Raw genomic sequence first — 27,455 nt, 5'->3', positions numbered from 1 at the left:
ATGAAAAGTCAGACCAACCTGGATTTAAACAAGGTCTCTGACACTTAGAAATGGTGTAACTTTGGACAGGTTAGTCAGCCTGTCTAAATCTTATTTTCTTCATATGTAAAGTAGAAGTGACTATTTATTAAGTGAGGTTATTGTGGACAATTAAATAAGATGTATGTATATTCCTGGGGGACCTGGTATGTGGCTTGTTACTTTCCTCTCCTTAGCTTCTTCCTCTCACTCCCCTACACTGCCAAGGTAGAGTTTCTTACAATTTTAGGTTAGAAATTTTCATGAAAGCAAGTACTTCAATTAACTTGCTGCTGCATATAATAATAAATTAGAAAATGCAGGGGCCGGGCGCGGTGGCTCACGCCTGTAATCCCAGCACTTTGGGAGGCCGAGGCGGGTGGATCATGAGGTCAAGAGATCGAGACCATGTTGGTCAACATGGGGAGACCCGTCTCTACTAAAGATACAAAAAATTAGCTGGGCATGGTGGCACTTGCCTGTAATCCCAGCTACTCGGGAGGCTGAGGCAGGAGAATTGCCTGAACCCAGGAGGCGGAAGTTGCGGTGAGCCGAGATTGCGCCATTGCACTCCAGCCTGGGTCACAAGAGCGAAGCTCCGTCTCAAAAAAAAAAAAAAAGAAAATGCAGTGGAGAGATGTGCACTTAGAATTGTTTAGAGATCTGGTATGAATAAATCAGGCCAAAATTAATTGCCTTAAAATATGTTTAAACTACATTTCAGAGATGACTTCCTAAATCTTTACTTCAAATGTAAAGATAAAGGTGGCAAACCTGTTTTAATTTCTGGTAGCCAAGAGACTGAAAAAAAAAAAAATAGAAGCTTTGTCTATTAAAACGACAAATCTCCCGAATCTCTGAATTTCAAGCCTACTGGAATTTGTCAAATATGTTTTTCTAATTCTATTCTATAGACACTGTCCATGGGAAAGCAATTTCTGAGGAGAGTGCAAAGAACTTTTAAACACACTTTTCTACTCTTCCGTTTCTTAAAATTACAATAATATCTAGTATTAAAACTTGAATCCCAGAACTGTGCTTATGCAGCTTCAGGATTTCTTAAAAAGCTGGTTGACCCCAAATGTCTGTTTTTCTATTTTGGAATTCCCATTATGAGCTACTCAATTTTTTTTTTCATTAAGCACCGTGTTTTCACAATGTAAGTTATGCCTAGACAGGAAAGATACGAATACATTGTGCCTTATTAAAACATTTGCAACAATTAGTTTGTCAGAGAAGAAACTGTCACCTGTGTCCTGAAAAAAAAAAGAATGTAAAGTTTAAAGGAGATACAAGAGTCTTGAAAAATTCTGAAATATAGGGAATGTAGACTGACATATCACAGAAGTAAGGCTTTGGAGTCAGAAGGACCTGATTATAAAAAAAAATTTTTTTAACTCCAACTCTGCATTTGACAGCTGTATAACATTGGTGAATTCCTTTTTTTAAACCTCAATTTTTTAACCTCAAAATGAAAATATTATCAGGGACTTTCTTACAGTTTTGTGATGAAGATTAAATGGATTACATATGTAAAACACTCAGAACTGGGACTGTTACCCAGAAAGTGCTCAGTGGGTATAATAGTGGTGATGATGATAATGATGATGATGATGATGATGGTGTTGGCAACGACAATGATGATAATGATAATCCTATGACACTCTGCTGGAGCAGATATTTGCTTTTGCCCATGACCTGTGTGTCCTTGAAAGCCAGGATGCCCAGGAATAAGAGATATCGGAGTTGAGTAAAGCCTGTTGGCATGGTGTGGTGTCTCACGCCAGTAATCCCAACACTTTTGTAAGCTGAGATGGGAGGATTGCTTAAGCCCAAGAGTTCTAGTTCAGCCGGGCATATAGTGAGACTTTTCTCTACAAAGAGTTAAAATATTAGCTGGGCCTGGTGGTGTGCACCTGTAGTCCAGCTACTTGGGATGTTGAGGTGGGAGGATTGCTGGAGTCTGGGAAGTCAAGGCTGTGGTGGGGCATGATCATGCCATTGCACTCCAGCCTAGGTGAAAGAGTGAGACATTTTTTTTTACAGAGCATTAAAAAGACAGAAATCACTCTGTATTATAGATTGCAGGACGCCAACTTCATCTGTCCACATGAACACCGCATCTCCTTACAGCAGGCATAACAAGTGGACAGTAGCCTTGAAGACTTCTGGAGCAGTGATTGCTGCTGTCCTTTGTCCTCTTGCCTTCTTTTAGAAATAGCTTTTACCTTGCAGATTGCTGAGAAAAATCTTAATTAATTTGAATAAATTTGATTGGAAAATTATTTCAGATAATGAATCTGAACATAACTGAAACTAATAAGTACCATGGACTAGGAAAACTTTTCAGTGTTTCATCTCTTTCCCATCAAAGCTTTCCAGAATAGCATCCCAGAGAAATAAATCATTCTATTATAGTAATGACTTTATTGGATCAGAAATAGTATTATACAGAAACTTTGCCATAAAATCTTGAATTTAAGTTCTAGGTCCATTTATCTCTTTGAGCATGGCAACTTACTTTACCCCTCTGGGTCCTAGTTCCTTGCTAGTGAAATAGGGATTATATCAATTTCAAAGGATTTCTATGCAGAATAAGCAAAATGACATTTGCAAAGGGCTCATGGTAAGTGCACAATAAATAAAATGCTATCATTATTTTATTAACACCATCATTACACTTATTTATATAACAAATGTCAGTAGTATCTGTGGTAACATTTACATAATCCAAAACAAAAACAGCCATTGGTCTGCCCACCTGGGAAGTACAAGAAATGCAATGAGCCTTTTCTTTCCATTCAATTCCCTTTTTATTAGTTTTTCCAAAGTAATTTGTATTTGTGGTAATCTATGAAAGCATGTGCTAGATACAGGAGCCAAGGGTAAATGATGTCAAATACAGAAATAGGTTCAGAGTAAGCTGAGACAAGCAGCATTGGTTGTAATGGCCAGATATAATACAAACACATGCATGGTGTGTGTAACAGTAGTTTTAATCAGAGGGCTGAAAAAATGCTATTTCTTGCAGGGGAACCTGGACTTCTCATTTCTCGAGTGCATGCAAAAAATCCCTTCTTTGGCTATGCTGGGTCTTACAAGCACACAAAAAACAAATTGCTTTGTGATGTTTTCAAGAAGGGCGATGTTTACCTTAACACTGGAGACTTGATAGTCCAGGATCAGGACAATTTCCTTTATTTTTGGGACCGTACTGGAGACACTTTCAGGTATGTAATGTCATGGGATGTACAGCTTGTTCTGTAATTGTGAACTGTGCTTGTATAGAAATGTCAGAGACCACATATGCTTTAGCTTTCAGGGCAGACACAGCCCTTTTATCTCCATGTCTCCTTATTAAAAAATTTATTGGCCATCTGTTTCTAGACTGAACCACCAGTTAAATTTTGATGTAAAATTTTATAATTATTTTAATGAATCAGTTTAGACCAAATCAGTTAGCTTCTTTTTAAGGAAAGTAAAACTGGCAGACAGATGTAAAAGATAAATGGTAGAGTTAGAACAGAAAACCACTTGGGTCAAATGTAGTCTAATTCTGGACCTAATGATAAAAATTTTGAAACAGCAAAAATCCCCTTTCTCATATTTCCTTTTTTAATTCCCTAAGATTATTTTAGGCCTATGAAATTCTTTTGCTTTACAATGACTTGAATCAATGCTTGAATGAATAAGTAACTTCCTACATCCTTGCCTTCTGGAACCATGTTATAAGCTCACTTAATATAAAACTATTTCAATTAAAGCAAAATATTCATCAAAAGCATTAGAGAAGTCAAAGGGGTTGACACCTAGAAATTAAAGTGGGTCAGTATACTAAAAGACAACTAGAGCTTTACTTTCAGTTCTTATTACCAGATAAAAGGAATGCTTTGTACTTCATTATTTTACAAAATGAGATTTTTATAATGATAATCCTTATAATTATTTTGTTTATGTATATTACAATACATACTATAGAAAGTAAATTATACAAATGAGATATAAAGTAATTTGAATGAAAAGACCAAAACTGATTTTGTTGAATTACTTCCTTAGAAATGCCTTTTATCTTGAAAACTACAATTATGTTGGTCAGTAGGTGCTTGCACACAGCCAAATGCAAGGCATTAAGACTGAAACTGGTACCTAGTTTTTCAAATACAGGTGCACTAACTGGAATTTGATTTTTTCATTTAGATGGAAAGGAGAAAATGTTGCAACCACAGAGGTTGCTGATGTTATTGGAATGTTGGATTTCATACAGGAAGCAAATGTCTATGGTGTGGCTATATCAGGTATAAATATATTTCATAATTTGGAAAGATTCTTAGAATTGCCACTGTTCTTTAGTTTTGTAATAGTCTTACTAATTCAACATTTTAATTTTTGTGTATTAAGATAAAGATTTTATTACTGTCTTGGCAAGTAATGCCTTTGACCAAGGGAAAAGGTATCTACTTAATTTTAATGCCTATGTGTATTTTTAAGCAAAGCTTGAAAACTCTGATCAATGGCTCACTGCTTGAAATTAGTTACAGCTTTTTATTAATCTATTATTTTTCTTTTTATGACTAGTGATTGTACATACCACTAAACAAGAACATGTTCTACTTCAAGTGTTTAAAAATACTGACTTGCAGTTAAGATGGATCTTTTTAAAAATTATTTTTAAATTTGGACTCATTATCTTTATAAATATGCATATGATGATTGTCTCATGATGTTGAAAATATCACAGAAAAGTGACCAATTAGAAGTCGTAAGACAGCCATTCTCCACTTTTCAGCGAATGCTTTTAGGTGCTGAGGAGATCAGGGATGTGAGTGTTTAGATAGGAGAGCAGAAGAAGGGAATGTTAACTTCATAAATAGCCGATGAGTGTTGGAGAAAGCTTCCAGGACGTTCTGACACCTGTAGCAAGCCACAGGTGGCATCATAAGCAGTAAATGATCTGTGGAATTAATTATGAAAATATGAATTTTTAGTTTCTTAACTTAAAAATATACACTTAATATTTTACATTAATGCTTAGGATGTATATTTCTGCTGCAATATAGTTGTCTTTAAATAAATGTTCTTTCTTAATATTTGTTTTAGTGATGGCAGTATGCAAATTTATTGTCATTTATAGTGTTTCCCATTCCATGTAATTGTTTTGTACTATAGACAATTAGAGGGAGACTCTGGTCTTCCCTGTCCTTAAATGATTTCTGGGGAGTAAATCATTTGTTCAGGGAAGGACACAGACTCCTTTATGCTACTGTTGTTTTATTATTACTGAAATAGATTTAATGTCTCCATGTGTGTCAATTAGCGTATACAGAATTATCTGTTGAAGTTTATTTGGTACTTAAAAATGGACTCTATTTCAAACTTTTTTTCAGGTTATGAAGGAAGAGCAGGAATGGCTTCTATTATTTTAAAACCAAATAAATCTTTAGATTTGGAAAAACTTTATGAACAAGTTGTAACATCTCTACCAGCTTATGCATGCCCCCGATTTTTAAGAATTCAGGTAATTTTAGTGGTGGAGTTTACTATCAAATTTAAGGCCAGAAAACAAGGATGTAGTTTAATTGCAAAATAATATTGTATCCTTTAGATAACATGCAGGTTATAATGAGAAGCATGGTGTGTAGAGTTGATGCAGATTGTTGCCATGTTTGAAGCCTAATTATAAAGTGAGCATGATGAAATGCTTTGGCATACCCGTCTTTGTCCTAATTATAGAATTGCTCTCTTCCTCTTCAGTCAGGGATCAGAGCACAGTGATGGTCCCAGTGATGGTGGCAATCCAAAACCACATCTTACTCATATCTTGTGAAGACATTTGGTGCTATGTACCCAGAATTAGGTTTCATCAAGCAGACATCAAAGAGACTGAAAGATGTGTGCAGAACCTAAAGGCATCTGGCTTTAAGCAATCCTGATTTTAATTTTTATTGCTGTTCTGTCCAAATTCCCCCTCACTTGCAACCTTCCCATGTGAGAAATTCAAAGTCTGTTTATTTTGGGATGAGGAATTTCTCTTGTGAGGTTACTGGCATAAAGTATAGTAAAAAGAAAATGAATTTACTTAACTACTGGGTAACTTCACTTAATCATTTATTCAATCATTTATTTAATATTGTGCCTAAAATATAATTTTCCAAAATTAGTACTCATCATCTCTTAACATCCAACCACCCAGTTTCTTTTCTGAATACATTTGTTATTTCACTACTAGACCCCTAATTGAGCAACAATCTGTGTCATATTCAGGTTTACAGTATTTACCAAGTAATCATTACAGCCACTTCACTGCTTGTTCAATGGGACACATCCTCTGAATGATCATAATACGTGTTTCATTTGCCTTTTTAATTTTAAGTTTTTACGTTGTCTCAGATTGTTTTAACAACAACCCTCTGAAACACTAAAGGTAAGTAAATATGAAACAGAAGTAATATATTTTTATTGAAATTTTGTCGAGATAGTTGTAGATTCACATGCCGTTTTAAGAAACAATAAGAGACAGCTTGGATGTCCTTCACCTTTTTTCCCCCAAGGATGACATTTTGCAAATGTCACAATCATGATGTTAACATAATCTACCCATCTTATTAACAATTCTCCTGCTTTACTTGCAGTCATTTGTGTGTATATTTTCTATACAGTTTTATCACCTGTGGAACATCATGCATTCATGACCACAGTAAAGATAAAGAACAGTTTCAACATCACAAGTTTCCCTCATGTTGTCCTTTTACAACCATACCCAGCTCCCTCTTATCCCTCCTCATCCTCACCCCATAAGTAATATATTTTGATGAGTGGAAAGTTCATAGGACAGATAATATTTTAAGAATTGTTTTCCAGTTCAACACAAAATTCACTTTCATTAAGTAGAAGAAATATATTAGCACGAGACTACTTTAGAAGATTAGATAAACCTTGCACAAATTTACAAAGTATTTTAGGCTATTTGAGACCACACCACTGCACTCCAGCCTCGCGCCTGGTGAAGGAGCAAAGAGCAAGACTCTGTCCAAAGAAAAAAAAAAACAAACAAGAAAGTATTTTAGGCTCTTTAAACACCTGAAAAAAACATGGACCATGACTGTTATGTTTATTATAATATTTGCTATAGTTAGAAATAAAGCCTGACAGAAGTCAAATATTTGTTTAATACATGACTTATAATAATAAATGATCTGATAAAAGGAATGCTAAAGTAAAAGTTACTTCTAACAAAATTAGTCAAACAAGTATTTTATTACAAATCTATTTAGCACAAAGTAGAACTAGAAGAATGCTTTCTGCCAATAATTCACAGAAATGTGAAAGGTTATAATCTTCAGTGTGGCTGGGATAAAACAAACCTGGTTCTTTCATTCTGCATGTGGAAACACCAATTGTTATCACCTCTCTATAAAACAATTTGGTAATATATAATCAGGCTCTTAACAGTTTGTGTATATTTTGACTTAGTCAAAATACATCTTAGGAAGTAATCAAAGGTGTATCAAAGTTATATGTGCATATATTTCTCAAAAGAATATTTATAGTAGTAAAACTTTTGATATTCTCTAAAAGTTCAAGAATAAAGGCAAGGTTAATTAAAATATGATAATTAAATGAGACCTTATAAAACTATTCTCTAAGTTCTATTTTGAATAAAATTACAGGACCCAGGAAAATATACCTGTATAATATTAAGCTTAAAAAATGTTAGAACACCGAATTGTATAAATACAGTGAGATTCTAATTTTTTAAAAAGAATAAAAGGATATGTGTGCTTGCACAGGCACATCTAGCTGTGACGATAGTGTTGGATCAGGGGAGATGGAGGAGGGAAGGAATATCAGGAAAGGGAGCTCCAAGTGAAGTTGACTTAAATAGCCCAGAAGGATGAATAAAAATGGCCAAGCTACTCATAGAATGTTGTATGGGTCTCTACATGTCATCTAATTTAAACAGACTGTTTATCCATGCCTGAGATTCTCACAATGAAATGCACTCTTGTCTCCATTAAGCACCTTGAAACAGAGATTATTAAACCTTCTAGACTCATGGCATCTTTAATGTCTCATAGCACTCTTGGCTCAAAACAAATACCTAAACATTTGTTCATTAGCTAAGGAAAAAGCAAATTAATAAGTATTTAGGTCTAACAAATTAGTAGCCACCTGAAAAATAATGCATATAAATTTTAAAAAGCTTTCATTTCATTTTCAAATAATCACAATCACTTACTAAGGAGATGTAAGTTGGGCACTACACAGTTCTTCAGACCTTGGAATTAGATTGGACTGGATAGGAACAGCCTGATTTCATGTTCCATGATGATTTTGGGCTGCACTTGATTTTTATCCCAGCAACTACTGAAAACCCAATTTTGCACAGATATGACATCATTGAAAAAAATGTATTACCAATTACTATTGAAACTGTGAACCTTGAGCTAGTAGTTTCTTAGTGGTGACTAATAGATGTCACTGAGTTTCTCTTGAAAACAAGATACCCTGTGAAGACCCTGGAAATTCACTGAGGTACCCCAAGTTTTAGAGCATTCAAGTAACCCCTCTAGGTACATTTAAGCCATGTTTGAGAACATTCCATACCCCTTCTGCTCTTATAGCACTCTACTTTTTGTGATAAATTTGTAGTAGAAATTGCCGTCTTTTGTGGCTTTTATCTCCTTAGCATCTTATAGCATTCTCTGTACATAACATTGTATTGGCATTGAATTGAAGAGATAACCTATGTGTTTTTGGCATAATTGCAATCAGTTTGTTGATTATGTTCATAACTCTTATATATTGAATAAGTTAATATTTAAGTAAAGTTTACAGGTAAATCAAACTAAAGATTTTAATATTCTAAAACACATTTTTAAATTTCTAACATTAAATTAGTAGTAGCAACTATAAATATCACTAGATATAAAATGTTATAATTTAACATTACTGTCTATAGTTGTAACTGTATATTTATATTTTGTAGCTATTAAATGATTCTACTCATCCTGGTAATTGTTTTATAGGAAAAAATGGAAACAACAGGAACATTCAAACTATTGAAGTATCAGTTGGTGAAAGAAGGATTTAATCCACTGAAAATTTCTGATCCACTTTACTTCATGGATAACTTGAAAAAGTCCTATGTTTCATTGACGAGGGAAATTTATGATCAAATAATGTTAGGGGAGATAAAACTTTAAGATTTTGTATATATAGAACTTTCATATACTTTCCTAGGAAGAGTGAGAGGAGAGTATATGATTCTTTACTAGGAAATAGGGACAGAGAGCTAACATTAATTATGCATGTTCTGTATTCCTTAATATTGGGAGATAATTTTTTAATTGCATAAGAATTTTAGTTTCTTTTAATCGATATAGACTTTAGTTGATTATTCTTTTTCCCTATTTGGAGATTCAGTCTATAAATATTATTATTAAAGATTTTAAATAATAGTGGCTAACGGTCTGGACAATCACTAAAAATGTATTTTCTAGTAAGTAAATTTTCTAATTTTGATAAATGATTAAATTTTACTGAAATATTTTTATGTATCCTGTCCTATAACTTAATAACATAATTTTCATTAAAAATATGTTTTCAGTTTTTGTTCTGGTGTTTTTAATTGTAAACTTCCAGTCAAAGAAAGCTGGCTGCCTAAATGGTAGCACTAATATCTCCTTTATCTTAAACTCACATTAAAATGATATAAGAAATATAAAAATGTGAAAAAGCAGATCATGAAAACTGATAAGCTCAGAGCACTTAGGAATTTTGGAAGATATATAAAAGGATAACTTGATAATAAAATCTGTCTAAGCCACTTATCATACAGAGAAAGCATAGACAGGATAGAACCCTGGAATTCTCATCAAGATTAAAAACAAAAAGGGCTGCAAGTTTGGACAGTTTTGCAAATAGTTAATGGGGAAATTTATTATAAGGGTAATCTAATGAGCACAACTGTACTTATCTCAAGCTGGAAGCACCAGGCTCCAGTATTTTCTTCAAGCTAAAAACCACAAAAATGACTTTATTTTTTATTAATTTTATTATTTTTTTAAATTGTACTGTAAGTTCTGGGGTACATGTGAAGAACGTGCAGGTTTGTTACATAGGTATACACATGATATGGTGGTTTGCTATCCATCACTCCATCATCGACCTTAGGTATTTCTCCTAATGCTTTCTCTCCCCTATTCCCCCACCTCCCGCTATCCCTCCTCTAACTCTGCACCCCGTGACAGGCCCCTCATGTGTGATGTTCCACTCCCTGTGTCCATGTGTTCTTATTGGTCAACACCCACTTATGAGTGAGAACATGTAGTGTTTAGTTTTCCGTTCTTCTGTTAGCTTGCTGAGAATAATGGTTTCCAGTGTGGAGATTCCTCAAGGATCTAGAAGTAGAAATACCATTTGACCCAGCAATACCATTACTAGGTATTTTATTTTTATTTTGTTTAAATTGACATGCTTTATTTGGTTTTCTTTTTCTTTTTTTTTTAATTGATATGGGTTTTTTTTTAATTGTTATACTTTAAGTTCTGGGGTGCATGTGCAGATCCTGCAGGTTTGTCACATAGCTATACACATGGCATGGTTGTTTCCTGCATCCATCACCCTGTCATCTACATTAGGTACTTCTTCTAATGCTATCTCTCCCCTAGCACCCCACCTCCACACAGGTCCTGGTGTGTGATGTTCTCATTTTTCAACACCTGCTTATGAGTCAGAACATGTGTTTGGTTTTCTGTTCTTGTGTCAGTTTGCTGAGAATGATGGTTTCCAGCTTTATCCATGTCCCCGCAAAGGACATGAACTTATCATTTTTTATGGCTGAATAGTATTCCATGGTGTATATGTGCCACATTTTTGTTATCCAGTCTATCATTGATGGGCATTTGGATTTGTTCCAAGCCTTTGCTATTGTGAACAGTGCTGCAATAAACATACATGTGCATGTGTCTTTATAATAGAATTATTTATAATCCTTTGGGTATATACCCAGTAATGGGATTGCTAAGTCAAATGGTATTTCTATTTCTAGATTCTTGAGGCATTGCCACACTGTCTACCACAATGATTGAACTAATTTACATTCCCACCAACAGTGTAAAAGCATTCCTATTTCTCCACATCCTCTCCAACATCTGTTGTCTCCTGACTTTTTAATGATTGCCATTCTAACTGGCATGAGATGGTATCTCAATGTGGTTTTGATTTGCATTTCTCTAATGACCAGTGTTGATGAGCCTTTTTTTATATGGTTGTTGGCTGCATAAATGTCTTCTTTTTGGAAGTGTCTGTTCATAACCTTTGCCTACTTTCTGATGGGGTTGTTTGTTTTTTTCTTGTGAATCTGCTTTTGTTATTTGTAGATTCTGGATACTAGCCCTTTGTCAGATGAAGAGATTGCAAAAAAATTTTTCCATTCTGTTGGTTGGTGGTTCACTCTAATGAGAGTTTCTTTTGCTGTGCAGAAGCTGTTAAGTTTAATTAGATCCCATTTGTCTATTTTGGCTTTTGTTGTCATTGCTTTTGATGCTTTAGTCATGAAGTATTTGCCTATGCCTATGTCCTGAATGGTATTGCCTAGGTTGTCTTCTAGGGTTTTTATGGTGTTAGGTCTTACATTTAAATGTTTAATCCATCTAGAGCCAATTCTTTGTATAAGGTATAAGGAAGAAATCCAGTTTCAGCTTTCTGCATATGACTAGCCAGTTTTCCCAACAACATTTATTAAATAGGGAATCCTTTCCCCATTGCTTATTATTATCAGGTTTGTCAAAGATCAGATGATTGTAGATGTGTGGCATTATTATTATTTCTGAGGCCTCTGTTCTTTTCTATTGGTCTGTATCTCACTTTTGGTTCCCATACCCTGCTGTTTTGATTCCTGTAGCCCTGTAGTGTAGTTTAAAGTGAGGTACTGTGATGCCTCCAGCTTTTTTTTTTTTTTTTCCTTAAGATTGTCTTGGCTATACAGGCTGTTTTTTGGTTCCATAGGAAATTTAAGGTTTTTTGTTTGTTTGTTTTTCTTCAAATTCTGTGAAGAAAGTCAATGGTGGTTTAATGGGGATAGCATTGAATCTATAAATTACTTTTGGCATTATGGCCATTTTCATGATATTGATTCTTCCTGGAATCAATATTCTTCCTGGAATTAACTCTTCCATGAGCCTGGAATGTTTTTTCATCTGTAAATTACTTTGGGCAGTATGGCCATTTTCACAATATTGATTCTTTCTAACCATGAACATGGAATGTTTCTCCATCTGTTTGTGTCTTCTCTTATTTTGTTGAGCAGTGATTTGTAGTTCTCCTTGAAGAGGCCCCTTATGTTCCTTGTGAGTTGTATTCCTAGGTATTTTATTCTTTTTGTAATAATTGTGAATGGCAGTTCATTCTTGATTTGGCTCTCTTTAAGTCTGTTATTGGTTATAAAAATACTTGTGATTTTTGCACATTGATTTTATATCCTGAGACTTTTCTGAAGTTGCTTATCAGTTTCAAGAGTTTTTGGGCTGAGGCGATGGGGTCTTCTAGGTATACTATCATGTCGTCTGTAAATAAGACAATTTGGCTTCCACCTTTCCTATTTGAATACCCTTTATTTCTTTTTCTTGCCTGATTGCTCTGGCTAGAACTTCCAGTACTATATTGAATAGGAGTGGTGAAAGTGGGCATCTTTGTCTAGTGCCAGATTTCAAAAAGAATGCTTCCAGTTTTTGCCCATTCAGTATGATATTGGCTGTTGGTTTGTCGTAAATAGCTTTTATTACTTTGAGACACATTCCACCAATACCGAGTTTATTGAGGGTTTTTAGCATAAAGGACTGTTGAATTTTGTCAAAGGCCTTCTCTGTGTCAATTGAGATAATCATGTGGTTTTTGTTTTTGGTTCTGTTTATGTGGTGAATTACATTTATAGACTTGCATATGTTGAACCAGCCTTGCATTTGCGAGATGAATCCTACTTGATCATGATGGATAAGCTTTTTGATTTGCTGTTGCAATCAGTTTGCCAGTATTTTATTGAAGATTTTTGCATCTATGTTCATCATGGATATTGGCCTGAAGTTTTTTTTTCTTGTTGGGTCTCTGCCGGGTTTTGGTAACAGGATGATGTTGGTCTCATAAAATAATTTGGGAAGGATTCCCTGTTTTGGGATTATTTGGAATAGTTTCAGAAGGAATGGGACCAGCTCCTCTTTGTGTCTCTGGTAGAATTTGGCTGTGAACCCATCTGGACCTGGACTTTTTTTGTGTGGTACGCTCTTAATTGCTGCATCAACTTCAGACTTTGTTATTGGTCTATTCATAGTTTCAGCTTCCTCCTGTTTAGGATTTGGAGGACACAGGTGTCCAGAAATTTATGCATTTCTTCCAGGTTTACTAGTTTATGTGCATAGAGTTGCTTGTAATATTCTTTGATGATGGTTTGAATTTCTGTGGAATCTGTGGTGATTTCCCCTCTATTGTTTTTTATTGCATCTATTTGGTTGTTCTCTCTTTTGTTTTTTATCAGTCTGGCTAGTGGTCTGTCTATTTTGTTGATCTTTCCAAAAAACAAGCTCTTGGATTTATTGATTTTTTGAAGGGTTTTTGGTGTCTCTATCTCCTTCAGTTCTGCTCTGATCTTAGTTATTTCTTGTCTTCTGCTAGGTTTTGAGTTTTTTTTTATCTTGCTCCTCTAGCTCTTTCAATGTTGATGATAGGGTGTCAATTTTGAATCTCTCCGCTCTTCTCATGTGGGCACTTATTGCTATATATTTTCCTCTAGAGACTGCTTTAAATGTGTCCCAGAGATCCTGGTATGTTGTGTCTTCGTTCTTGTAGGTTTCAAAAAACTTCTTTATTTCTGCCTTCATTTCATTGTTTATCCCGAAAACATTCAAGAGCCAGTTGTTCAGTTTCCATGAAGCTGTGCGATTCTTGGTTAGTTTCTAAATTTTGAGTTCTAACTTGATTGCACTATGGTCTGAAAGACTGTTATGATTTCCATTGTTTTGCATTTGCTGAGGAGTGCTTTACTTCCAATTATGTGGTCAATTTTAAAGTAGGTGTGATGTGGTGCTGAGAAGAGTGTATATTCTGTGGATTTGGGGTGGAGAGTTCTGTAAATGCCTATCAGGTTTGCTTGTTCCAGGTCTGAGTTCAAGTTCTGAATATTCTTGTTAATTTTCTTTCTGGTTGATCTGTCTAATATTGACAAAGGAGTGTTAAATTCTCTCACTATTATTGTGTGGGAGTCTAAATCTCTTTGTACATCATTAAGAACTTGCCTTATGTATCTGGATGCTCCAGTGTTGGGTCCATATATATTTAGAATCATTAGCTCTTCTTGTTGTATCGATCCTTTTACCATTATGTAATGACCTTCTTTGTCTCTTTTGATCTTTGTTGCTTTAAAGTCTATTTTATCAGAGGCGAGAATTGCAACTCCTGCTTTTTATTGCTCTCCATTTGCTTGATAAATCTTTCTCCATCCCTTTATTTTGAGCCTTTGTGTATCTTTGCATGTGAGATGGGTTTCCTGGATACAGCACACCGATGGGTTTTGGTTTTTTATCCAATTTGCCAGTCTGTGTCTTTTGATTGGTGCATTTAGTCCATTTACATTTAGGGTTAATATTGTTATGTGCGAATTTGATACTGCCATTTTGATGCTAGCTGGCTGTTTTGCCCATTAGTTGATGTAGATTTTTCATTTTGTTGATGCTCTTTAGCATTTAGTGTGTTTTTGGAATGGCTGGTGCTGGTTGTTTCTTTCTATGTGTAGTGCCTTTTTCAGGAGCTCTTGTAAAGCAGGCCTGGTGGTGACAAAATGTCTGAGTACTTGCTTGTTCGCAAAGGATTTTATTTTTCCTTCACTTATGAAGCTCAGTTTGGCTGGATATGTAATTCTGGGTTGAAAGTTCTTTTCTTTAAGGATGTTGAATATTGGCCCCCACTCTCTTCTTGCTTGTAAAGTTTCTGCTGAGAGATCTGCTGTCAGTCTGATGGGCTTCCCTTTGTGGGTGACCCGACCTTTCTCTCTGGCTGCCCTTTGTATTTTCTCCTCCATTTAAACCCTGGTGAATCTGACGATTATGTGCCTTGGGGTTGCTCTTCTTATGGAGTCTCTTTGTGGTGTTCTCTGTATTTCCTGGATTTGAGTGTTGGCCTGCCTTGCTAGGTTGGGGAAAGTTTTCTGGATAATATCCTGAAGAGTATTTTCCAGCTTGAATTCGTTCTCTTCATTCCCTTTTGGTACACCTATGAAACATAGGTTAGGACTCTTCACATAGTTCCACATTTTTTGGGACTTTGTTCATTTCTTTTTGCGTTTTTTTCTCTAATCTTGGTTTCTCATTTTATTTCATTGAGTTTATCTTCGACTTCTGATATTCTTTCTTCTGCTTGGTCAATTCGGCTGTTGAAATTTGTGCTGCTTCACGAAGTTCTCGTGTTGTGTTTTTCAGCTCATTCAATTCATTTATATTCTTCTCTTAGTTATCCATTCTTGTTATCATTTCCTCGAACCTTTTTTCAAATCTTTTTTCAAGGTTCTTAGTTTCTTTGCATTGATTTAGAACATGTTCTTTTAGCTCACAGAAGTTTCTCATTACCCACCTTCTGAAGTCTGATTCCATCATTTCATCACAGTCATTCTCTGTTCAGCTTTGTTCCCTTGCTGGTGACGAGTTTTGGTCCTTTGTAAGAGGCAAGGTGTTCTGGTTTCGAGTGTTTTCCTCCTTTTTGTGCTGGTTTCTTCCCATCTTTGTGGATTTATCCACCTGTCATCTGAGTAGTTACTGACTTTTCAATTGGGTCTCTGAGTGGACGCCCAGATTGTTGATGATGAGGTATTTCTGTTACTTGGTTTTCCTTCTACTGTTCCTGCCTCTCTGCTGTATGACTGCTGAGGTCCTCTCCAGGCCCTCCTTCTCTGGAGTACACCTGTATCAGCTGCAAAAAAGTGAGGGATGCTACCAGTTTCTTCTGCTGCTATCTTTTTCCCAGGATGATTTCCACCAAATGTCAATCTGATCAGTCCTTTTTGAGGTGACTCTGGATATACAGGGGTCAGGGAGCTGCTTGAGGAGATGGTCTGTACTTTATAGGAGCTCAAGTGCTGAGCTGTGAGCGTTGTTGTTCATTCAGGGCTGTTAGGCTGGTATGTTTAAGTCTGCTGCAGCAGAACTCTTAAAACCCCTTTTTTTCCTCAGAGGCTCTGTCTCAGGGAGTTGGGGCTTTTTTATGAGTGTCCGTTGCACTATCCTGCACAGCTAGGAAGCAGTCTAGTCACTATTTGCCTGCCGAGGCTCCGCCCTGCTGATGTGGGGTCCTCCCTGTTGCTGCAGACTCTTCCCTGCAGCTGTGGCTCCACCCCGGGCTCCGCCCTGCTGCCACGAGCTCTGCCCTGCTGCAGAGTCTCTCTGTTTTGGCAGTTTGCCTCTGTAAAAGCAGGCTGCATCAGTAATGGGAGTGTACCTCGGTAGGGGCAGATTGCCTCAGTTATGGTGCACACCCCTCCCCCACCAAGCTGCACCATCCTGGGTTCAGCTGTGCCTGCAGTGAAACTCTCCACCCGGAGCATTTCGAATTGCCATATTGTTTGTCCCTGTGGGGGTGAAACCACCGAGTCTGATTGCCTGGCTCCCTGCCTCAGAGTGCCTTTCTTTTTTTTTTTTTTAAGTTGAATGGATGGCTCTCTCCCAGGTGTTTCTGTCGCCCACTGTTAGGGCACTGGGATCTGTGTGATTTCGCATGCAGCAACCCACTGTGCTGGCTCAAATGCAACTTCCCAGGAATCTCCTGGTCTGGCTCACTGCCCAATTCCCATTGAATCAGATGGATATGCTAATCTGCCCTCCCATAACTCAGATTGCCAGTTTAGCAGGGAACCCGGACCAGTGTGTTTTGTGTGGAGTGTTGCAGAGTGCCGCTGCACTGCTGTGCCGGCTGAAGCAACCGCAACAGCCAAAATGGCTGCACTTGCATCCTGTGTCTTTCCTACACCTGGGAATTTCCCCGTTCTGTGGGCAACAAAGATCCATCTGGAAATGTGGCTTTGACTCACCCTCTGCGCATTCACTGAGAGCTGTGATCCTGAGTTGTTCTTACTGCACTATCTTGAATTGATCCCTAAAATCTATTTTGTCAGATTCGAGAATTGCAACTTCTGCTTTTTATTTATTTATTTATTTATTTTTGCTCTCCATTTGGTTGGTAAATCTTTCTCCATCCCTTTGTTTTGAGTCTTTATGTATCCTTGCATGTGAAATGGGTCTGCATGTAGCATATCTTTGGGTTTTGGCTGTATCTTTTGATTGGGGGATTTAGTCAATTTAAATTTAGGATTACTGCCATATGAAGTTAACTGGTCGTTTTATCTATTTGTTGATGTAAATTCTTCTTTATGTTGATGCTCTTTACTTTTTGGTATATTTTTAGAAAGACTAATACTGGTTGTTTCTTTCTATGTGTAATGCTTCTTTCAGAAGCTCTTGTAAAGCAGGCCTGGTGGTAATAAAATCTCTGAGTACTTGCTTGTTCATAAAAGATTTTATTTTTCCTTCAGTTGTGAAGCTTAGTTTGCCTGGATATGAAATTCTGGGCTGAAAGTTCTGTTCTTTAAGGATGTTGAGTATTGGAACCCACTCTCTTCTGGCTTGTAGAGTTTCTGCTGAAAGATCTGCTGTAAGTCTGACAGGCTTCCCTTTGTGGGTAACCTGCCCTTTCTCTCTGGCTTCCCTTAGTATTTTCTCCTTTGTTTCAACCCTGGTGAATCTAATGATTATGTGCCTTGGGGTTGCTCTTCTTGAGGAATATTTTTGTGGTGTTCTCTGTATTACCTGGGGTTGAATATTGTCCTGCTTTGCTAGGTTAGACATTTTTTTCTGAATAATATCCTGAAGAATATTTTCTATCTTGGATTCATTCTCTTCATCACTTTCAGGTACACCTATCAAACATAAATTTGGTCTTTTCACATACTCCCAGAACGATCCAAGATGGCTGATTGCTAACATCTTGGGATTGCAGCTCCCAGTGAAAGTGCAGAGAATGAGAGGATGCCACACTTTCAGACAAATTTTTGTTACTCACGTAGCAGAAGATCCCAGTGGAGGAGCCCCATGGGTTGCCAGTGCGACTCTTGTGGCTGGCACAGTGGTTTTTGCGGGCACCTCGGCGCGGCAGCTCTTGGTGCAGAGTAAATGGTACTGGTTCCTTTTCTGACCGACATTTGGAGCTCTGGGAAGGCAGAGTTGCCTATTATGGACTCAAGAAGGAAACCAGACTGGAGATTTTCAGGCAGAAAAGCACCATCGGTCTTAACCCTGCTGTTTTGGCCAGTGCAGTGGGTTGCTAATATTTTGGCCCTGGGAATTAACAACTTGGACGTCCACTCAGTGACCTAATTTGAAAGTTGGTAATTACAAAGACGACAGGTGAATAAATTTACAATGATGAAAAGAAACCAGTGTAAAAAGGCTGAGAATACTCAAAATCAGAATGCCTCTCCCTCTAAAAAGGGTCACAGTTCCTCATCAACAATGGAACAAGGCTTGATGGAGAACAAGTGCATCCCATTAACAGAATCAGGCTTCAGACGATGGATAATAAGAAACTTCTGTGAGTTAAAAGAACATGTTGTAGCCCAATGTAAAGAAACTAAGAACTTTGAAAAAAGGTTTGACGAAATCCTAATGAGAATAGATGATTTAGAAAGAAATATAAGTGAATTAATGGAACTGAAGAATACAATACAGGAACTCTCAGGTTTAAACACTCGAATTGATCAAGCAGAAGAAAGGATATCAGAGGTTGAAGTCCAACTCAATGAAATAAAATGAAAAAACAAGAATAGAGAAAAAAAGATAAAAAAGAATGAGAAAAATTACTTCAAAGGAAAAAGAACTCTAACCACAGAGTAAACATATGTAAAGACCAAGATGGTGCCTCTCTGTAATCACAGAGTATTCTGATTATTAATTATCAGGATACTGAATTATAGAAAATTGAGGCCAGGAGTTTTCTTGCTTTTTTCTTACTCATAGAAAACTTCCAGAATCAGATAAAATAATTCATGACATAAAATAAAAAACTGACAATTTGACTTCCTCCTTTTCTATTTGAATACACTTTATTTCTTTTTCTTGCCTGATTACTCTGGCTAGAACTTCCAGTACTATATTGAATAAAAGTGGTGAGAGAGGGCATCCTTGTCTCGTGCCAGATTTCAAAGAGAATGCTTCCAGTTTTTGTCCATTTAGTATGATATTGGCTGTTGGTTTGTCATAAATAGCTTTTATTATTTTGAGATACATTCCATCAATACCGAGTTTATTGAGGGTTTTTAGCATAAAAGACTGTTGAATTTTGTCAAAGGCCTTCTCTGCGTTAATTGAGATAATCATGTGAGTTTTCTTTTGGTGTGTTTATTTGGTGAATTACGTTTATAGACTTGCATATGTTGAAGCAGTCTTGCATCCCCGGGATCAATCCTACTTGATCATGGTGGATAAACTTTTTGATTTGCTGTTGCAATCAGCTTGCCAGTATTTTATTGAAGATTTTTGCATCTATGTTCATCATGGATATTGGCCTGAAGTTTTCTTTTCTTGTTGAGTCTCTGTCGGGTTTTGGTATCAGGATGATGTTGGTCTCATAAAATGATTTGGGAAAGATTCCCTTTTTTTGAATTATTTGGAATAGTTTCAGAAGGAATGGTAACAGTTCCTCTTTGTGTATGTGGTAGAATTCGGCTGTGAACCCATCTGGACCAGGACTTTTTTTGTGTGGTAGTCTCTTAATTGCTGCCTCAACTTCAGACCTTCTTATTGGTCTATTCAAAGTTTTGGCTTCCTCCTGGTTTAGGCTTGGGAGGACACAAGAGTCCAGGAATTTATGCATTTCTTCCAGGTTTACTAGTTTATGTGCATAGAGTTGTTTTAATATTCTTTGATGATGGTTTGAATTTCTGTGGAATCTGTGGTGATTTCCCCTTTATTGTTTTTTATTGCATCTATTTGGTTATTCTGTCTTTTCTTTTTTATAAATCTGGCTTGTGGCCTATTTTGTTTATATTTTTAAAAAACCAGCTCTTAGATTTATTAAATTTTTAAAGGGTTTTTTGTTTCTCTATCTCCTTCAGTTCTGCTCTTATCTTAGTTATTTCTTGTCTTCTGCTAGGTTTTGAGTTTTTTGATCTTGCTCCTCTAGCTCTTTCAATCTTGACAATAGAATGGCAATTTTGGATCTCTCCACTCTTCTCATGTGGGCACTTATTGCTATATATTTTCCTTTAGAGGCTGTGTTAAATGTGTCCCAGATATTCTGATTTTTTTGTCTTCATTCTCATTGGGTTTGAAGAACTTCTTTATTTCTGCCTTCATTTCATTGTTTATCCAGTAAACATTCAAGAGCCAGTTGTTCAGTTTCCATGAAGCTGTGCAGTTTTAAGTTATTTTCTAAATTCTGAGTTCTAACTTGATTGCACTATGGTCTGAGAGACTGTTCGTTATAATTTCAGCTGTTTTACATTTGCTAAGGAGTAATTTATTTCCAACTATGTGGTCAATTTTAGAGTAGGTGTGATGTGGTGCTGAGAAGAGCAAGCAATGAAAAAAGGATTTCCTGTTTAATAAATGGTGTTGGAAAAACTGGCTAGCCATGTGCAGAAAGCAGAAACTCGACCCCTTTCTGACACCTTACACTAAAATTAACTCCAGATGGATTAAAGACTTAAACAGAAGACCTGGCACCATAAAAACCTTAGAAGAAAATCTAGGCAAAACGATTCAGGACATAGGAGTAGGCAAGGACTTCATGACCAAAACACCAAAAGCATTGGCAATAACAGCCAAAATAGACAAATGGGACCTAATGAAACTCCATAGGTTCTGCATGCAAAAGAAACAATCAATAGAGTGAATTGGCAACCAACAGAATGGGAAAAAATTTTTGCAGTTTACCCATCTTAAAAAGTGTTGATATCCATAATTTACAAAGAACTAAAACAGAGTTACAGGAAAAAAACAAGCCCATTCAAAAATGGGCAAAGGATATAAACAGAAACTTTACAAAAGAAGACATACATGAGTCCAACAAACATATAAAAAATGCTCATCATCACTGGTCATTAGAGAGATGCAAATCAAAACCACATTGAGATACCATCTCATGCCAGTTAGAATGGCAATCACTAAAAAATCTGGAGACAGCAGATGCTGGAGAGGCTGTGGAGAAATAGGAACACTTTTACACTGATGGTGGGAGTGTAAATTAGTTCAACCATTGTGGAAGACTTGTGGTGATTTCTCAAAGACCTAGAAATAGAAATTCCATTTGACCCAGCAATCCCATTACTGGGTATATATCTAAAGGGCTATAAATCATTCTTCTATAAGGACACATGCACACGAATGTTAACTGGAGCACTGTTTACAAAAGCAAAGACCTGAAATCAACCCAAGTGCTTATCGATGACAGACTGACTGGGAAAATGTGGCACATATAAACCATGGAATATTATGCAGCAATCAAAAACAATGAGTTCGTGTTGTTTGTAGGGACATGGATGAATCTGGAGAACATCATTCTCAGCAAACTGACACAAGAACAAAAAATAAAATACCGCATGTTCTCACTCATAAGCGGGTGATGAACAATGAGAACACATGGACACAGGGAAGGGAGCACTACACACTGGGGTCTATTTGCAGGAATAGAGGAGGGACAGTGATGAGGGAGGGAGCTGGAGAGGAATAGCATGGGGAAAAATGCCAGATGTGGGTGAAGGGGAGGAAAGCAGCAAATCACACTGCCATATGTGTACCTATGCACCTATCTTGCATCTTCTGCACATGTACTCCAAAACCTAAAATGCAATTAAAAAAAAAGAAAAAGAAAAAACTGGAAAATAATATGTCCCTAATTAAAAACTTTCTTTAATACAAGACATTGAAGATTAAAGTTTTTAAATAGCTAGAAACTAGGAGACAATAACTAGAAACTAGGGAAAATAGTTTCACTCGTTTTCAGTATATATTTCACTATAAATATATATATATATATTTTTTTTAAGTTGTAGATATTTATTAGATATTCAAGTGGGAACAGATGTCCAGTTATCCTATAAATATATTTTATAAATACAAAGGCAAAATAATTTTAATGAGAAAAATGTGAGATCAGGCAATATGGGGAAATGTTAGCTTACTTGTACTTCTATTGAGGGTATAAATCCGCACAGCTAGTCTGGAAAGTAATATGGCAGTACTTATTAAAATAATGTATATACCATTCAACATGCCATTCTACTTTAAGACAATACGTAATACCTCTAATACATTATAGACATACATAAAAAGTCTTAATTAATTTTTGTTTATTATAACAAAAAAATTTGCACTTATACATCAAAAGGAAGAAAAAGAAATGTCAGTAAAGTCATATCATAGAATATTATGTCATCATAAAGTAATAAATTGGGCTAACATATATTGATTCATAAAGCCATACTATAAATTTAAAAATTCATATTGCTGACTAATTTATACAATATAATAAATTTATGTAAACATTATATAAAACTATATTATATATATGAATGTATAAATACATAGACATGTCTGAAAAATATTATGCTAACAACAATGGTTACCTCTAGTGAAGAAAGTTGTATTTAGGCATTGATAAATGTGGAGAGTTGTAAAGAAATGGAAGGAATATGAAAAGAGAATATTCTAAATTTTAAATTATTCAGGTGATAGAAATAATTTTATTATACCAATACTTCAAAGTATATGATATAAAAGTTTAAATTATCTTTCAATTAAACCTTTACTTCTAAAAGGTAAAAAAAACTTCTAAAGTATATTATAAAAATACTTCTAAAGTATATGATGTAAATGATAAATTATGTAATAACATTTCTAAAGTATATGATGTAAAAGGTTAAATTCGGTCTCATTTAAACTTTTACATCATATACTTTGGAAGTATTTTTATAAAAAACACTTGTATCACCTGAAAAATTTTAAATTGAGAAATGTATGAGAGGAAACATTTATTTAATCTGTTTCATTATTATATACAATTTTTTCCCATCACAAAAATAATTAGAACGAGAGTATAAAAAGAGAACAAGATTTGCTTTATAAGTACAGCTGCGTTGCCATTACAATAAACTAACCTAAAGTTGTAGAAAAGAGCTAAATTATAAATATATACAAAATAGTAACAACCACAATGACAAAAAGTAGGAGTCATGGTAGTTACTTCTTAAAATAAGATTCAAGTGAAAATATTAAAAAAACAAATAATAGCTTTAAAATTTAAAGTAATTTCAGGCATGAAGTATTTCATTTAAAAATAAATAGAATTGTACAATATAAACAAAAGCTTTTAGAAAAATATTTCAACAAAACTGCCATCACAAATGACATAAACTTTAACATATATATATGTATCTATGTTTCTGTGTATGGGGGTTTGTATGGGAGGAAGAAAAGCAGTATGACCTATTCTTTTGTGATTCCTTTTTAAATCCCAGTGGAATATTTACCAACATTTATTAGATACTAGACAACAAAGAATATTGCAATAAATTAAATATATGTATATAGGTTACATTATCTCTTTGCAATGCTATAAAATGAGGTATCACTAATAAAAGAATACTTTGATATGTATCTAACACTTGGACAGTAAAAATATTTGATTTATACTGGCATGGAAATTAAAATTATACATTATGATTTAATTTTTTTGTCATTTATTCAAATATTGAACACCAGTTACCAGGTGACTATAATAATCCTAATTATATAATAAAATTTCTATATTTGTATAGCTTATTTTCCAGAGGCAGGCAATAGGCAATTGTAAAATTTAAACAGTAAATAATAACTTCAGATAGGTAGACATGTAATAAAATCAAAACAAGTTAATTAAAAGTATAAACAATAGGTGGATCAATAATGAATAGCTTTGCCAGGAAGGAGCCCTCTGAAGAAGTGAACTGAACTTTATATAATTCAGGGGCTAGATATACTAAGAAAAGAATGACCCAGGCAAAGGGGACATTAAAGTCCTAAGGACAAAAAGAAACTTAACCTTTTGTGAGCCAGTGTTTTGGGACAAATTGTTTGTTGAATAACAAGGGTTGTAAGTGATAAGGGAGTTAGAAACTATATGACATACGTGAGGCAAAGAAGATTGGATATTACTTTCAGCATGAGAAAAAGCCATTGCAAAAACTTTGAGTAAAAAATGGCATAATACAAATTTTATTAAACAAAATACTTTAAAGAAATCTGCTTAGAAATTGCTAAGTTTCTATCATACTGACTACCCTACACTAAACTCTGACAAAATATGAAAAATAACTACTTTCTAGTAAATACTCTTGAAAGCAACAAAATCAACTCTGAAGCAAAGTTGACTTTGAAGAAGGAAATGACATTGTGTAAATTTCATTTTATCAGAAGCCATTATACCTATTGAAGACCCTGGTCTGCACCATGAAAAGTTAAACTGTAATAAAAAATATAAACTTACGGTTATGAAGAACCAGAGAACAGAGACTGGAGCAACCATAGCCATGGAAAAGTGAATGATAGACTTCCAGAAAGGAGACAAAGAGAACGCCTTCAGTTTTGTAGAATAAATTTGTGTATGTTTGACTGACGTTTAAATGACTCATGCCTGGGGCTGACTCTAAGTAGCCAAGAAAAGTCTAAAAAATCTGATCTGAGATTTGAACTTCTGCCTGAGAACAAATTTGCATTTCTGAGTTTGATCACTTTAATTGCCTTTTAAAACAAAACCATACAAAAAATAAACACTCTTCATAAGACTATAACAGAATCCACTACCAACACAATATCACATTTATAATGCTCAAGATGCAATTCAAAATTACCAGACATGACAAATAGGGACATTTGACTAATTTTAAAGAGAATAAAACCAATGGAGACTGAGATAACCCACATGATGGAATTAGCAGAGAATGATTTTTAAAGTGGTTATTAAAACAAATGCTTGTTGTGAATGAAGAGATAGAAAATCTCCAATAAATCTTAGCTAGAAAAATAACCAAATGAAAATTCTGGAAATGAAAAATGTAGCAACCAAAATTTAAAAATGTACTTGTTGAACTAGTCAGCAAAATGGAGATGACAGAGAACCAAGTCAGTAAACTGGAAGATAGAAAATTTATTTGAAGAAATAATGTCCAGGGTTTCTCAAATCTGGCAAATATGCAAGAAGATCAGTGTTATAGGCTGAATGTTTGTGTCACCCAAAATGTTTTATGTTGAAACTCTAACCCTCTATGGGATGGTGTTAAGATATAGAACCCTCTGGCCCACCAGGAAGATGACTCTGTAGGGCCAACTCAGGATTGTAGCTCCCACTGAAACCACAAATGGTGAGTGCACACCACATTTCCAGATGGATCTTTATAGCCCAAAGACCAGGAGATACCCAGGTGTAGGAGCTGCACAGGCCACCAGCACAGCTGTTTGGGCTGGCACAGCTGTTTGGGCCAGGCCACAGTGCAGCGGAACTACATACAAAATTCACTGTTTTGGTTGCCCTGTTAAACCGGCAATTGGAGATTTCAGAAGGCAGATTAGCATATTCATCTGATTAAACGGTACTTAAACAGAAAGCCAGGCCAGGAGATTCCCAGGCAGCAACGTGGTTCCAGCCAGTACAGTGGGTGGCTGCACAGAAAATCACACAGATCCCAGCACCCTTTCAGCAGACGACTGGAACACCTGAAAGAGAGGCAACTGATCAACATTAAAAAAAAAAAAAAAAGGGCTCTGAGGCAGGGAGCCAGGTGATCAGGCTCAGCGGGTCCCACGCCAACAAAAACAAACAAAACAGCAATTGGAAATGCTCAGAATTGAGAGTTTCATGGAAAGCACAGCTGAACCCAGGATGGTGCAGCTCAGAAAGGGAGGGGCGTCTGCCATTACTGAGGCACTTGGGAGGTACACTGCCATTGCTGATGCAGCCTGCTGTTGCCAAGTCAATCCACCATAACAAAGAGAACTGGCCACTACAGAGGCAGGCCATCATTACCACAGAAGCTCTAACCACACCCATATAAACAGGACTACAGGGATTTACATATGGCAGCAGGGCAGAGCCCACAACCGCAGAGCCCACAACAGCAGGGCAGAGCCCATGACAGCAGGGTGGAGCCCACAGCAACAGGGCGGAGACCACAGCAGCTCAGCATAACCACTACAGGCAGGCAGTGATTAGACTGCCTTCCTGCTAGGCAGGAAAGTGCAATGGATACTCATAAATAAAGCCCTAACACCCCAGGACAGAGCAACTGAGAAAAAAAGGGGCTTTATGAGTTCTGCTGCAGCAGACTTAAACGTACCTGCCTAGCAGCCCTGAATGAACAACGGAGCTCACAGCTCAGCACTTGAGCTCCTATAAAGTACAGACTGTCTCCTCAAGTATAAAGTACAGAGAGTCTCCTCAAGCAGCTCCCTGACACCCACATATCCAAAGAGTCACCTCACATAGGACTGATCAGACTGACATTTGGCAGGCATCATTCAGGGACAAAGATAGCAGAAGAAGAAACAGGTAGTTCGACAGCTGTTACAGGTGTACCCCAGGAAAGCAGGGCCTGGAGTGGATCTCAGTAGTTTTATAGCAGAGGGGAGAGATTGTTAGAAAGAAAACTAAAAAACAGAAATACTTCATCAACAATCTGGATGTCCATTCAGAGAGCCAATCGAAAAATCAACAACTACTCAGATGACAGGTGGATAAATCCACAAAGATGGGAAGAAACCAGTTCAAAAAGTAGGAAAACACCCCAAACCAGAACACCTTACCTCCTACAAGGGACCACAACTCCTCACCAGCAAGGGAACAAAGCTAGATGAAGAATGCATGTGATGAAATGACAGAATCAGAAGGTGGGTAATGAGAAACTTCTGTGAGCTAAAAGAACATGTTCTAACTCAATGCAAAGAAACTAAGAAACTTGAAAAAAGATTTGATAAAATAATAACAAGAATGGACAACTTAGAGAGGAATATGAGTAAATTGAAGGAGCTGAAAAACATAACACGAGAACTTCACAAAGCATGCACAAGTTTCAACAGCCCAATTGACCAAGCAGAAGAAAGGATATCAGAAGTCGAAGATCAACTCAATGAAATAAAACAAAAAGCCAAGATTAGAGAAAAAAGCGCTGAAAGGAATGAACAAAGTCTCCAAGAAATATGGGACTATGTGAAGAGACCTAATCTACGTTTGATAGGTGTACCTATATGTGACGAAGAGAATGAATCCAAGATGGAAAATACCCTTCAGGACATTATCCAGAAAAATTTCCCCAACCTAGGAAAGCAGGCCAATATTCAGTTCCAGGAAATACAGAGAACACCACAAAGATATTC

At 36.1% G+C, this 27,455-nt stretch overlaps 1 protein-coding gene across 1 annotated transcript in view; it reads left to right on the top strand.

Annotated features, from left to right (window-relative positions):
* The window catches only part of SLC27A6 (solute carrier family 27 member 6), a 62,129-nt gene extending 52,500 nt beyond the window's left edge, over positions 1 to 9,629 (top strand). The window contains exons 8-11 of the mRNA XM_002744634.5: positions 3,050 to 3,248; positions 4,216 to 4,313; positions 5,403 to 5,533; positions 9,045 to 9,629. Of these exons, the coding sequence (XP_002744680.1) occupies positions 3,050 to 3,248; positions 4,216 to 4,313; positions 5,403 to 5,533; positions 9,045 to 9,221 (605 nt within the window). The 3' untranslated portion in view covers positions 9,222 to 9,629. The remainder of the gene's footprint in view (positions 1 to 3,049; positions 3,249 to 4,215; positions 4,314 to 5,402; positions 5,534 to 9,044) is intronic.
* The last annotated feature ends 17,826 nt before the right edge of the window (positions 9,630 to 27,455 follow it).

Source organism: Callithrix jacchus, chromosome 2, assembly GCF_049354715.1.
Source record: "Callithrix jacchus isolate 240 chromosome 2, calJac240_pri, whole genome shotgun sequence".
In the NCBI taxonomy this organism is placed as follows: domain Eukaryota; kingdom Metazoa; phylum Chordata; class Mammalia; order Primates; family Cebidae; genus Callithrix; species Callithrix jacchus.
Note: the sequence above shows the minus strand (reverse complement) of the source record. Positions and strands in the feature narration are given on the sequence as shown.